The sequence below is a fragment of the Rhinopithecus bieti genome, unplaced genomic scaffold, assembly GCF_001698545.2.
Source record: "Rhinopithecus bieti isolate Rb0 unplaced genomic scaffold, ASM169854v2 scaffold_20170, whole genome shotgun sequence".
Taxonomy (NCBI): domain Eukaryota; kingdom Metazoa; phylum Chordata; class Mammalia; order Primates; family Cercopithecidae; genus Rhinopithecus; species Rhinopithecus bieti.
In genome coordinates this window covers 462,444-477,761 of record NW_016810097.1, presented here as the reverse complement: position 1 = coordinate 477,761, position 15,318 = coordinate 462,444, and the positions used below count along the sequence as shown (strand labels likewise).

The window sequence follows — 15,318 nt, the reverse complement described above, 5'->3', positions numbered from 1 at the left end:
ATACATTTTTATATCATTAGCATTCTCATTCCCCAAAATTAATATGGATGAAGAAATGTCTTAAAGTCTAATTCGCATGTTTGACGAATTTTAAATATTTATATACTTTCACTACACTTCTGCTCTCTTTTCATCAATCTTATGTAATCTAACACAAATGCTTTATAAATAATACAAGGTATAGAGCAACATCTGTGTCAAAAAAAAGAAAAAGGGAAAGGAAGAAATCTGTTTTCAGTGATACTTGTTCTGCTTTTCACAGGAGTGAGTATGAGCATTGAAAAAGCTGGCACCTAAATTCATGATCCCTCTTAAACAAGTTAGTCAGGACAAAATATTCTGTAATATTTGAACAGAAAAGCTTGTTCAGGGTATTATGTCTTCTTCTCAGGCAAATGTAAGTTATGAGGAATAACTTATGGGTTATGCTCTTTTACAACAAAGACTTAAAAAAAGAAACAAATAAATAACAAAAGGTGTTTGTCTCCCAAATCTGAAATGTGTCCAGTTAATGCATCTCCATAGGTGACATTCAGAAGTGCATAAGCTTTGGCTTTGGCTCTGCTCACAATTGCTCATGGCAGTTCTTTTAAGTAGAGATCACATGCTTTTTGAAAACTAGTATGTATATCACTGTAAAAGGCACTTATAAGAGATAAAATCATGAATAAGACATAGGAAGGTTGATAGAGTAGAAAGGGCAGAAGTATGAATCCAAGTTCTGTCACTTACCATCTGAGTAACTTACTTGGGGAAGTTAACACTAAAATATCCATAAAATAGGCATAATATAATTCCTATAGAGTTTTGACCAGACTAAAATGCCACATATCTATACAATGCTTTTCTAAAGGTCTAAAACCTAGGAAGACCTCACAACATGTTAGTTAACCTCCTCTCTCTCTCTTTCTCCCTTCTGGATGATAGCTAGGAGGTGGTCATATCCATTTGGTAAAAGGGGAAACTCCCATTTGATAGGGGGATTTGATGAATGCACCTGTCTATGAGTAGCTTACAATTCTCATCAGTGACAAATTTGGAACAGCATCCAAAGAGTCAAAAGAATCTTCTCCCTTTTTCAGACACATATTTCCATCTAAGTCAAATATGCTGCTTTCTCCTATCATTCTTCAAGAGGCAACATTAAAACTTTAGCAAGAAGCTATTGACTCTGATGGGAGCAAGCATAATTTTTTTAATGCCAGTTTTTCTTGACTTAAGAATGAACATAGAACTGTCTGGGTCATCTGGACACCAAGGTTCATGTTCCTAATATTTGCAAATGGCTATTGTCCTCAGGTACAAGCAGCTCCACATTCTTTGCTCAAACATCCCCTGTCTGGTCACATAAAATGGGGAGACTGTATCAAAATTATATGTGCAGATGCCTGCCTCCATTTGGGACTTCCGTTCCAGTTTCATTTCACTTCCAAATTGTCACCTAACCATCAAATTCATCTACCTGTAAAATAAACTCCATCCCCAGTAATATATTTAAATAACAGAATAGAGATTACAAATCTTGACCTCCGACCATCTAGCTAACCACCAGCTTGAGAAATGATAGATGAGAACTTAGCTATAAAGGAGAAGAAAGTAAAACTTGACACAGGAGAATGACAAAAAGAAATAAAAGAGCACAACTAGCTGTTAAGTTCTTCAAATGCCCTTAAGAGTTTACTGTATTTGAGTATAGAATAATTCACAAGATTATAACTGAATATAATTTTGTTGAGTATCAATTTCTATGCTGAGCTTGGCGTGTTTGCATCTTAACTTGATAATTTATTCATTCACTCATTTAATAAATATTTATTAAGCATTTTCTATGTGTCAGGCACTGTTCCAGGTTTGTTTTTCTTAGAGATAAGAGAATATGGCTATCAGAGGACAGAATTAGAAGTCAATTGACTTTAGATAAATACAAAAGCAAACTCCCAATGCTGACCTTGTGTTTGATTAAGTTTTGTAAAGGAAAGAGTGCAGTTAGTTAAAGCCATAAAAAGTCACTCCTTCTCTACTTATGCTTTCCCCAAAGAAATTAGGTGACATCAAGAAATCTGTCAAACTGCATTTCCATATGATTTAATGTTTTATTTGTTGTTTCTATTTTAGAATGTTCTTTGAAGGTATGAAAAGAATGTGTGTTATGTACACCCCTTATTAATGGTGATATTGACCATTCTGGTCCACACCAATGATGCACATTTTTCAATTGGACCCTGAAGTCAATAAAATAACGCCTCAGATACAAGTCTACTGCTATAGTGGATGCAAAGGCACTAGGAGACTCTTCAGAAATTCTTGTCCCTTTCATTTTAATTCCCTAATCATGTATAAGAGAGCACAGAGAGAGAGAGAGAGAGAGAGAGAGAGAGAGAGAGAGAGAGAGAATGAGCTTCAGGCAAATGTTTTCTCTCTCCATTGATAATGTTGGAAGTATAGTACATGAGGCAGAAGATGCTACTGGTACTTTTGAGCAGAACTTACTCAAGTTTTATGGGTCTACCTATTTTAAAAAATAAACTCTAAGGTATTTTTATTATCACTTTCTATGCATTTACTTCAATTTGTCTGAATTATTATTATAAAGTAATTTCCTTACACAGGGAAGGGAATGTGGGGTTGAAAGAAAATATGTGTAGGGGATTCGAGATATGTACGATTCTGATACCATAATGTGTTTCAGTTGTGTATCAGAGTGTAAACTACAGTATGAAATCAGACAGGGAGTGAAAAAACGATAATCCCTAATTAAGAAAGATATTTACTCAAAGAAATTAAATTATCCTTCCTATCCTGTCCTTTATTCCAGCCTCTTTAATTCTATCACTTTCTGATATAATATGTCAAGAACAAAGACAATTCATAAAAATAATAATATTAAAATAATTCTACTTCATTTCCAGAATTTTTAGAATGGCTCCAAGTTAATGTTGTGGTATGACTTTAACACATGCACCAAGTTGTGCTGCTCTGTCTCCTACCACAGGTGTCTCTTGTGCATCTTCTAAAGACGGTGCGACTCTTGCGTCTTTTGCGTCTGCTGCAGAAGTTAGACCGCTATTCCCAACACAGTACTATCGTCCTGACTCTGCTCATGTCCATGTTTGCACTCCTTGCACACTGGATGGCGTGTATCTGGTATGTCATTGGAAAAATGGAGAGGGAAGACAACAGCCTTCTGAAGTGGGAAGTTGGTAAGGGCTTACATTTGTCACATTTTCCATTTTTAAATTTAAAAAAAGAGTATCAAGAACTTGGAGGAAGTGAAAGACAAGTCTATAAATATATTTCTTCCTACTGTCAGTTTGTCTAATTAATTTCTGTTTTTGAATCCATGATACAAGTAATTTATTTCAATAAGATTTTCTGGAACAACCTTACATTTTTTTTGAAAATTAATGGGTTAAACTAATAAATTTTATATATAATCAAAATGACCAGTTTGGCTGTAGAAGTGTTTAGACATATAATGTTCAATCTTATCTTGAAATGTTCCTATGCAGGGCTAGTAATAGTAAATCACTTGGAAACTGGCCTATGGCCTATCTCTACAATATCTTAACTAATAAGAAAATGATCACTTATATTTGAGGTGGTATATTAATAGAAAAGATATCCTACCATCCTTCCCTTTAAAAAGAGAGAGTGAGAGCGAAAGTAATCATAATAACACACTCTCCACATTTAGCACACTTTGAGAATTTGTGATGGTAGACAGGACTGGATATTTACAAGCATAATTTATAGTTGTGAGTCCCCATAATACATGGGAATTTAAGGGAGATTTTTAGAGTGTTACATAATCTGCATAAATGAATCTGAAACATTATGCACATGAACACATTTTTAAACTTATGTCAACCATAGTAAATTTATAGAAAATGAAAATTCTCAAAACTGTAACTCTATCCCAAAATATCTGCATTTTTCTCACAGTCATACCCTTTAGAGAATTGTCACAGTACCTTATGTAGAATTTTTTTTATTAATCTGACATTTAATCAAAAGAATCTGCTTCTTAGTTGGCTAGAAAATCCTTCACTTATCTTCTCCACCAAAAATCAATCTTGAACTTTTGGAAGAAGTTCAGACCTTTGCATAGGAGACTCCCAAGAGAGAAAAATGCCCAAACTTTTCATACCAGCACTAAATGGCTGGACATATTTGGAACATCCCTGTGTTGGCCCTCATAAATGGCAGTCTCTCAGCAAAGGACATATACAAAGCCTTCAAACGCAGCACTGGAGGAAGAGCTGGAGACCTCACGAAAGCAGGTGGAAAGGAATAATCTCCTGTCCAGGTTATTAAAAATACCTCTTCACATCCCAATTTTATTTCTGAGCTACACAAAACAACTGATGTGTTCTTATAATTTTTATCTTAGAGTGATTTTCTTATCTTCTTTATCAAAGCACTTTTAAATGTCTTGTTGTGGGTCCTCAATTCTAGGAAACAAAGAAAATGGGGAAATGAAACTGCTGAGTGAAAGCAAAAATATCTTCGGTAAAAATAAGATCCAATAAGAAAGAGAAGGAGAAAGAGAGAGAGAGAAGAGTTGGTTAAAATGAGGATCAGGGTCTGAATTGTATGTAGATTAAAACATTTTCCATCTTTCAATATTGTTTTCTTCTCTATAACTTTGTCTTGAAGGCTTCCTCATCACATCATATGTCATCATCCTAATGGTGTTCAGTAAATTACAGCATTAGATCTCTGCCCTTTGTTTTGAATTCATATTAAAATTCTGACTTGTGGTCAGCACCTGATTCCTTTTTAGACCTGACCTAATTTTTCTCAGGCCCCAGACCTATACACTCATATTAATTTGTAAGTCTTGTCTAGTCTGAGAGTCTGCAGATGGGGAAATTTAGCTTATTCACACTCTCAAATTTAGTTATATGAAGAAAGCCTTTTGTTTCATTTCCAACATGCCAGGCTTGCTGCAGACTTACAATCTAGCTGTTGTTTTTCTTCCCACAACATACAGATGTATTTGTTTATCAAAAAAAAAAAAACCTGAATTGCTTCTGTATTTACCCCATTATTTGTATTCTTGGTCCTTGTATTATGGTTCAATGTAATGAGTAGGAGATTGTAAGCCGGAACACAATCTCACAGACAGAGCATTGTCATGAAGTAGTGGCAAGAACAGTATTGGACTGGGGGCAATAGACCTCTCCTGTCATCATGGTTCCATGCTAATCAGCTGTCAGATTTGCCATATTTTTTTTTCACCTGTCTGGGCCTCAGTTTCCTCATCTACAATGTGAAAAAGCTCACCATATAATTTGAAAGTCTATTTCTGGTTTCATGAGTAATGATTATCATGGATAAACAAACCCCAAAATGTGTGCTTCATGTATGTGTGTGTGTGTATATATATAGACACATATATATATATATGTTTTCTTATTATGGGTCAGTGTCCACATAAACCACCAGAGGATATATTAGAAAGTACATCCTATGATCATGGCATGTCAAATAATTGATAATCTTACTCATTTATGATAAAAATGACTGAAAATGTATCTTTAGAGAACTAGATTTCCTGTCCAAACACCTATTGGGATATGACTAGCACGATAGTATGCTAATTAAGTGTGTAAATATTGGGTTTATAGGCTTGTCTACAAAGACTTTCCCTTCTGCTAGAATTATTTGCATCATTTAAATGTTCATTTAAAACATTCCTCGGCTGAGATTTGAACACAAATTAAATAATTATGACCTGCCCTATCTAACTTTATAATGAAGTAGCTGAGAGTCTAGGGTACTTCAGCTTTTACCCTGTAATTTTTGCACTAATAGTAAATTTTACGTTTTTGGGTCCAATTATCATTAATCCAAAAATTTATCATACTAATAACATTTGATGAGAGAACATGTTGTTCCTTATGTTTGTGTTTAACATTAGATGTATAAAAATAGATTCATTTTCCCAAAGGATAAAATTTCTTTCTAATTACTGTTAATTTCCATAAAATGAAATTTTTAAGTGCCCATTACATACTTGGTTCTGTGTTAGACACTGGGGATACCAAAACAAATAATAGAGATTAAAATCTAGTGGGAAAAGTAAACAAAGATTTAATGGATATATTACAGTGTGGTATATTTTATAAAAGGAATATGTATGGAAGGGTGGCACTAAATCTAACCAGAATATCGTCAAAGGCTTTTCAGAGATGACCTGAGTTTTAAAGGGTGAATAGGTCTTGTCTGTATAGATGTTGAAGAAAGGGCATTTGTGACAGCAGGGTTATTAATATATTAAGCAATTCACTCTCACAGAAGGTGAATGGAGGTATGGTAGAAAGGGAATGAGGCTAAAGACGTAGGTAGGTGGAGACCAGATCTTTAAAGACTATGCTAAGCTTTAGAGTGTGGACTTCGTCATAAGATACAGCAAGGGATAAAGCTCTCTTTTGAACAGAGATCCTTTGAACATAGAGCACCACCAAAGAGTGGGAGATGTTTCACTGTGCTTCATTTTCAATGACTGTAAACTGATAATAATAATAGTGCCAACCTCAGTGGGGTTACCAGTATTAAATTAAGCAAGATATATAAAGCATTTAGATTGGTACCTAGTAACTGCTCAGTAAGTAACAGCTAGTATAATTCTCATTATCATTGTATTATGACAATTACTTCTAATGAAAGAAGGTACCATGAACTATGACTAGTGAATATTTATCATTTTATGTATGAAAGTTATTAAGAAATAGCTTTAAAAGTATTGCCTTCATGGTTTAGTTTGGTGCTGGACAAAAAATTATATGCTTTTGCATATCTTTAAAGTAATTTACCTGTACCTCCTTTCAACTGGAAACTCATTCTCTGAAAAATTTTTACATAGGCTCACAATTGCACATACGTAGGAGATTTTTTCTTTCAGGTTCATTTAGAAGGCAAGTCCTACATCAACCTTATAAGCTTGTTAGGATATATCAATTTTTTATGGAATTTAGATATAGTGCTTCAAGGGTAAGCTTAAACACTGTATTAAAGACACGTGTCACAACTGAATCAGAGAGTGCTTTTTACAGTTTAATTTTTGGGAGGCTGCAAAGAAATGTTTCAAAAGGATCTCTTTGCAGGGAGTGGAGGATGCTTTATTTGTTTACTATAAGGGGATATCAATAAATGCCCAGCTAAAAATGTACAAGTAGACCTTGCATGTTTTCTTACGTATCAATTAATATATGTATATATTATTTCAGCTCCTATCACTTTTAAAGTTCAATCAATGATATTGAATTAGTCTCTGAAGAACTCCTTTAGCATCCTAATATGAGTTCTGATTTGCAGCTAAAAAGGTTCAGGTCTGAATCCTGCTTCAGGAATGTGAGTTTGAATCAGGCATGTGATTTTGACCAAAATGACCTCAATGTGTGGTTTTTCATTAAACAATCTCAGATTTGTCATCTATGAGTGTGGCAATACTGACTCTCGTGAGTACTCACTTCACATAGTATCTGGTACATAATGTGTGCTTGTAGTTGGTACCTGCCACCATTATCACCACCACCTCTGCTCTTATTGTTAATTGAAGCCATCTGAAAGTCCAGCAACCTGTTCAAACTTACATCAATGAGCAATGTAGAACTGAAATAGCAATACTCTTAACGTCTAGTAAAGAGATGATATTTTTGTATCAGTCATGATTCTTGATTGCAAGTAAAAACAAAAAAGGAATTCATTCGCAGGACATGTAGACTCAGAATTAGAAGGACACAAAACAAGACTAGGAAGACACCATGAGCTAAGGCAGCCCCACATTGCCAATGCAAGAAGTTCCATTGTGACATTTCACAAGGATGGCCTGAACATGTTTCTGTCTGTAGATCCTGTGCAGGAGTCCTAACCTCCTCTGCACCTCTGATTCATAGTGCCTGAGGGAAGAATTCAGTTGGCCAAGCTTAAATCACATGCTCAGACACAGACTGCCAGGACAGGGAGACTCTTTCCATCTTACCTTTCCATGATGGAAAGTGGAGCCCTGTGTCTCTCCATTACTATATACAAGGAAGAACCCACCCATACCCCTGCCAGATAGGATGTTAGCCAGCAAAAAAAATTAAAAAGCATCATAATGTCAGACAGAATTAGCTGAAATATGGGGAAGTGGTATTTTTGATGCATCTTGCTCACTGTAACAAATCTGTGTTCCTTATGTGAGTCTAACCATGGAATCCTAATTACCAATCTGTGTTTCCTCATCTATAATAGATTGTGTCTTGGTCAGTAGCTCCCGTTTTATAGCTAAAATGTTACCTTATGTTCTTTTTCAAAAGTACCTCTAAGACAATGACAATCTGAACTTTAAAATACATAATCTACTTCAAAGTTCAAAGAGTATTTTGTAATAGAGAGGAAGCTCTTTTATCTCTTACCCTTTGGCTGGAGCAGGCGTATCCATTGCAGATGCCTGTAAGTGTATCTGTATCATGCGGGGAAGGGCAGAAAGACCAAGAATCTAGAATGGGAAAAAAAGGATTAAGTCAGACATCATTTTCAAATTTTCATTGACAATTTTAATCCTAAATCTCCTGATCCTCGTTGGATAAAACCTCTTAAAAGCAAATTGATTTGAAGTGCTCTCTAGTTATTAACTACTTAGCATTTACAAGCCTTATGTAAGAAAAAATAATTAACAGGCTTATGATGTTGTGAGCTGATTACTTCAATAACTGCATCGGTTTTCCTAAAGAAGGTTGAATTTACTAACCCTACTTTTTCAGGGTTTACATAAAGAATTATAAAAACTTTTAAAGATAACCCTTACTTGTAAATTCTCATTCTTAAGAATGCATGAGATAAAGAAAAGAGGAAAAAATCTAAAATGAAGTTTTCCAGCCATTAAAGTGGACACTAGTGAAGGACTCCTGGATTTATTTTTTTAAAACAAAAACCAATCAGTACCTTAAGCCTTAATGTGCACTGTAATGAACCGAGGATCTCCTTTAATATAAATTCTAATTCAGGAAGTCAAGACCCTTCTTTTTTAAACAAACTCCAAAGTGATGCTGGTCCTGCACATCACACCGTGGGTGGCAAGGTTTTTAAAATGTCTTAAACTTTTGAGGAAGTTAATACTCCCAGTTGTAAACAGCGCTAACCAGTAACAATTCAGTCCTTTCTATCCTTTTCCACCGTCCTGTATTTTTTTCAATCCCCAACACATCTGCAAATTTATTTGGACATAGTTTATTTCTAATGGACAAAGGAGGTCTATCTAAAAGCAATTAACCTCAATACTGAAGTAGTACAACACAGTACTTACAAATGTCGTCACAAACAATGTGTATTACTGTTAGTTCCAGAAAACTCAAATCAAATACCATCCGTTTTAAAAGTTTTGTCAATGCTCTGTTCTATTTTCATAAGGGCTTCTAGAAAACAGAAAATATTTCCATGTTTTAGAAGTAAAATTTTACTCTTTCGTTATAAGAAGCAAATGGTATATTTTAAAACTCAAATTTTTTTATATTTTAAGTATAGCAATAAACTTTGCTTATTATAAAATTGTGGAAATAAAGTATATATAGCAATGTCCAGTTATGTAGTTGCATTATCTCTGCAGTCTGATCTTGTATTTAAGATTATTTGGGCATTTAGATAGTAAGAAATACAAAAGTTTGCATTTAATTGCATAATATTCACAGTCCTTTGAAAGGGAATTTCTGGGTTTCAGGTAGCAGGGAGTTAATATGATTTCAAGTTGCTACGGTTGCTTAAGAGGAGAAAATACTTATACCTAGAAAGAAATGAAGCTACAATATACTCAGAATCTTTGCACCGCTGTTTCCAAATGTGTTCACACTTCCTACCAAACACTCCAAGCAACAAAGATTCTGTTATCATGTAAGTTTCAGAGATGTAGCACACTGCATCCCTGTTCTAAAAGACTAACAAGGTATATTAGCAGCATATATACGCTCAGAGAAATTCTGAAGAAATTGATTAAACTTTATTTAAAAGAAATGTTGCATAAATTTATTTTATATCATAATCTTTTCTTTTTTGTGCATATTATTAATACTCTATTAACATCTTATCCTATGAGTTTGAAGTTTTAAAAACACACCTTAGGAAAAGTTACTAAAACCAATATCATAGTAGGAAGAATAATCATGGTTTTAATCTTTTAAAAATATAGGATATCACATGTATCATCCCACGGTAAATCTACAAAAATAGAGAGCGAGATTATTCTCGCTACAAAATGGAGATTAAAATGCCTACCTAGAAAATCATTGGTGAGCTTAAATAAGAATGTATATGAAAGGCCGGGCGCAGTGGCTCAAGCCTGTAATCCCAGCACTTTGGGAGGCCGAGGCCGGCGGATCACAAGGTCAGGAGATCGAGACCATCCTGGCTAACACGGTGAAACCCCGTCTCCACTAAAAATACAAAGAAAATTAGCCGCGCGTGGTGGCGGGCGCCTGTAGTCCCAGCTACTGGGAGGCTGAGGCAGGAGAATGGCGTGAACCCGGGAGGCGAAGCTTGCAGTGAGCCGAGATGGCGCCACAGCACTCCAGCCTGGGCGACAGAGCAAGACTCCCTCTCAAGAAAAAAAAAAAAAAAAAAAAGAAATGTATATGAAAGCAGTTTGCAAATCTAAAAGTGCTATAGAATTGTGATGTGTTATTTTGGGTCATAGTTAACAGTATACACACAGATATACATGCATGTGTATATGTATATGTATATGTATGCATATATAAGAAAACAGGAATGTGTATACACTATACCACAAAGTCCTGTCTTCATGTTCTCCACGATACTGATCCTAGCTTGTATGTAGAGAGTACATGCACAATACACGTATTTGAGTGAATGGATGCAGAAGTAAGTGGGTGAACAACAAATAAGAATTTCATACTTTATTATTAAGTCACCCTTTAGCTTAAAAGAGAAAGACATGCTGAAATCAGTCTTCCTTCAGTGTTTGGAAGTTACACTTGTTTCATACTTCCTTATAGTATCTCATTATTTATACTGTACCATTATAGACCACATTCTCATTAGTCATTTGGTTAAAACTGATTTGCCTAAAATATAGGTAATAAAGTTATAGGAAACCAAAAGTCAGGATTCTATTTCTATTGAATAGTCTATTATTTTGGATATTTTGACTCCCCAAATACTGAAGTCCCTTAGTATTCAGATTACACTTGAGGAGAAATTGTTTTAGTTTTCTCTCAAAAGATCTCATAGTACCGGACGATTGCTAATATAAGTTTTATTAAGCATTTATAAGTATCACAAATTAATCCATTTGGGGTTTGGTTTTCTGATTTATAAAACATTATCCAAGTGTACCTTGCCCCTAGATTTCCTTGCTCTTTTTTGAAAATCTTTGACATGTTTTACAATAATTAACTTGCAATCTATACTCTACATATTCCTCACATCTACTGACAATCTTGTACAAACAATTGCTCATTTTCTTCTGTTTCCACCCCTAAGAAATACATATGTAAGGAGTATATATATAAAATCTTTCTGTTTATGGTATTACTAAAGAACAGTCTTTAACTATTATCCCCATCAAAGAAGAACATATTATAAACTCTAAATCATTGTTCTATTTATAATTTTATTGTGAAAATAATTACTAGATTAATAAGTCTATGAGCACCGACTGCAGCTATAAAATTAAATACTGACTAAGTCTAAGTCACTGATTTGAAATGTAAAGTGTGAAATTTCAGTGTGCTTGTAGAGAAGCACAGGTTTCGAACCACTCACACTAATATATTTTAACCAAAACAAACAGACAAATTAGCTTTGATGATGAAAATAAAATCAGAACCACAGTGTCATCGTATTCCTAAGGATAAAAAAGTGTTAAGCAGCTAATACTTTGTGACTGAGGTTAATTGTCATTCTGTAGCAATGATGCTAATCACTATGTAATTTTATTATCTGGACTTTGTTAAAGTACCTAGTATATATTTTATTGAAACCTGTGTAGTATGTTTTATATTATGCCCCATATAACATTTTAATATGTAGGTTTTAGAGGCCCTATTCCTCATCAGATGTCCTGAAATTTGTGTGAGGTTGCAGTGCATCAGTCAATTGTAAATGTATTTTGAATTTCTTACTGTATGGTAGTGTCATAAAGGAAATGATAAGCAGTGATTTCAGTTTTACAGAACTTTAATTTCACCAAGTTGTAAGAGAAAACTAATCATTTCAACTGCTCTTCACTCCCTACCCTGTTGCTTTTCTGTATTTCCTGTCTCAGTAAATGGCTCAAGCATGCTTCCATCTTATAGCTGGAGATAAATTTAGATTGGCACTGCTTACAGCTCTTGTTGGATCCAGAATCCCTCCAAAGAGCTCTTGCTTTCTAGTCTCATCTTTCTAGTCTCATTTTGGTATCTTAGCTTTCAAGGAATACTCTTGGCTCTTAAACATCTTAGGCTGTGCCTTGGACCTAGATTTTAAAAGAGTGAGTCTTTTTTGAGTATTTTCTCCAAGGAGTCTTTGTTATAAGGTGATAGTTTGCTGACCATTCATTGGCTTCTCTGCTTCTCTGAAAGGATCCTATGACTTCAATCACTGTTTTCTATCCTACTGGATTTTCCTGAGTTGTGTAGTTGTTAAGATCATGGACAAGTAATATGCTTCTGGCTCTGGGAGTATCATGGGCTTCTATATTTAAATGAGTTCAGTGTTGAAGACATGTCTCACACAAGAACTACTAATCTTAGAGTGGCCTAAAAGGTAATAGGAACATTCAAAGAATAAAATGAAAAGAGATTTATTTTGGTAATGGGAGCAATGTGATCTACTGACTTGAGGTTTGGATCTAAACTAACTAACTAATTAATTAATTTTCTAAGCACCTACTCAGTTTCCTAGTATCATTTATCAAATAATCCATTTATTTCCACTAATCACAGTGTTTTAATCAGGCTTAATTATGCATACTTATGGCTCTTACTAAGCTTCATTTTCTTCCGTTGACAGTCTAATTTTACAAAATATTACATAGTTTGGATTATTGTACTTTAAAATTTGGGGTATAGAAGGTAGAATAGAGGACATTTTGACTCATTTACTTATTTAGATAAATATCAGAAAAAAAAAAAATCCCTTCCCCAAAAAAGTCTAACTGGCATTTTAATTGGAGTTAATTTTAGAAATTAAATTAGGGAAAGTAATACTTTGAGAACATTGAGGTTTTTTTGTCCAATTCATGGTATTTAATCTCCATTTATTTAAAATATTATTCCGTATAATTAAGTGAAATTGTGTAATTCTCTTTACACAGGTTGCACATATTTCTTAAGTATATTTTAAGTATTATGCATTTTGTGCTTCTATGAATGGGATCTATTTTCATTGATTTTGTTTCAGTCATTACTGTATAAGAAAATCTAGGAACTTTGAAATATTTTGTAGAAATCTCAAATAATATGTATCTAATAATGTTTCACAAGTTTTATATTTTCTGAGTTTTTTAGAAAGACAATCGTATAATATATATACATGCAAATAAATTTCTCCCTGACTTCTAATATCCGTAGTCTTTTTAGCTACTAGCTTGAGAAAATGACGTATTTTATAAAATATGCACTGTAACTTCACTAAGAGATTTTGATGAAAAGATGTTTTATAAATCACTAACAGGCATTGTCATCGATGTTTGATATACATTGATACTTGATAAAGTCTGTGATATACCACAGTGATATACCACAGAACTTTATATTGTGGTTCTCAAAAATGTATTTCATAAAAGAACATGACATAATAGAACAATTCTTAGCCCAGAGGTTGGGAATCCTTTATTCTAATCAAGCCCTGACATTAATTAGCTGTTTGACCTAGGACATTTTATCAAACCATATTTGTCTCAATTATTTCTCTTAAAATGAGATATTTGATTGATTCTTACTGAGTTTCAATCCTTCTTGAAACCCTTTTGGAAAATGAATGGAAGCTGTAGATATCCAATGATAAATTAATATATCCTATATAAATGATATTTCCATTAAAGTATAGTTTTATGTTTCATTAGATTATTTCATAGGATCCTGGTAAACAAAACACACAAAAACATCTGAGAGCTAGTTGATCTCTAAAGTTTTTAACTTAAGTAATATTTGGCTACATTACCTTTAAGAAATGTGTCTTGCATATGAATTTTAGGTCTGTCGGACAACTAATGCCTTAGTCTACTGACATATCTTTAGTCGTAAATGAAAACTACGTAACAGTTGCCATAACTCACTAGTAAAACATGTTAGCCCTTATATTCTTTCAGGTTTTATACCATTAAAGTATAATTGTATTCTGCATAGTAATATGCTTTTGTGAAATCCCTCTCATTTAATCCATTTCTTCCTAAAGTTCTTAACCTTTGGAGACTTTTAGCGACAGATGTGAACTTTCAATTTTGCTATTCAAACAAGCTTAATAAACAGTTTCACTTTATATGCAACTTTTCAGAAATGTAGTAATTTCTTAAATTGAGAGAAACCAACCACTCTTCAGGTTGGATGTAAAAATAACATGTTTTAAAATGCTCAAAATTTCATCTCTGGTTTAATTTCTAAAGGGTAGTAAGAAGCAAAGGAGATTCCTAGTATTTTAAGACTTCCGTCATTTGGACAATGTTCTAATTAGCCCAGATGTTGTGAGATCCTTCACAACATAGTCTCTAACTGCTGTATTTTTTTCAACCCCCATACTCAATAACCTTATGCAACTGAGTTGGCTCCAGGTGAGTTACTCTTTTATTTAAGCCAACTGTAACCCATAGAGTCACAGGCTGTTAGTGTAAGAAGAGACTTTAGAGATAATATATTCTAAATCCCTAATTTTACTTGATTATTTCTCTTTGATGAGGCCTCATAATGTAGTGGGGAGAACATGGATTGAGTGTTATAAAATTAAGGATCTATCCTGGCCCTACACCTCAGATTTCTTCTCTGTAAAATGAGCTAGTCAGATCAAATGAGCTCCAAGATCTTTAGAATATCAACTTCTCTTATTTGCATGAGAAGAAGAGTGGAACAAAAGCTCTTTTAGTAGAGTTATTCTACTCCAAAAAATTTCTGAAGATAGAAATATATTTTCTACTTCCAAAATCCATGAAATAAATGACTTTTATGACTTCTGACCCTTGTTCCAAAGAAGGAGTAAGTTTGACCTGATACATGTCTTTCTAAAAATTACTTTATGGTCTAAATGCTTCTATTCTCAAGTCCAAACAAAGTATTTTTTAATTTGAAGCATTGAAAATTAACGATAATATTTACAACAAGTAATAGAAAATAAGGTGTG

General features: G+C 33.8%; 1 protein-coding gene across 1 annotated transcript in view; it reads left to right on the top strand.

The window, feature by feature from the left end:
* Positions 1 to 15,318, top strand: part of KCNH8 (potassium voltage-gated channel subfamily H member 8) — a 401,018-nt gene that overhangs the window by 264,539 nt on the left and 121,161 nt on the right. Inside the window, 1 exon segment of the mRNA XM_017891320.1 lies at positions 2,993 to 3,200. Coding sequence (XP_017746809.1) covers positions 2,993 to 3,200 — 208 coding nt within the window.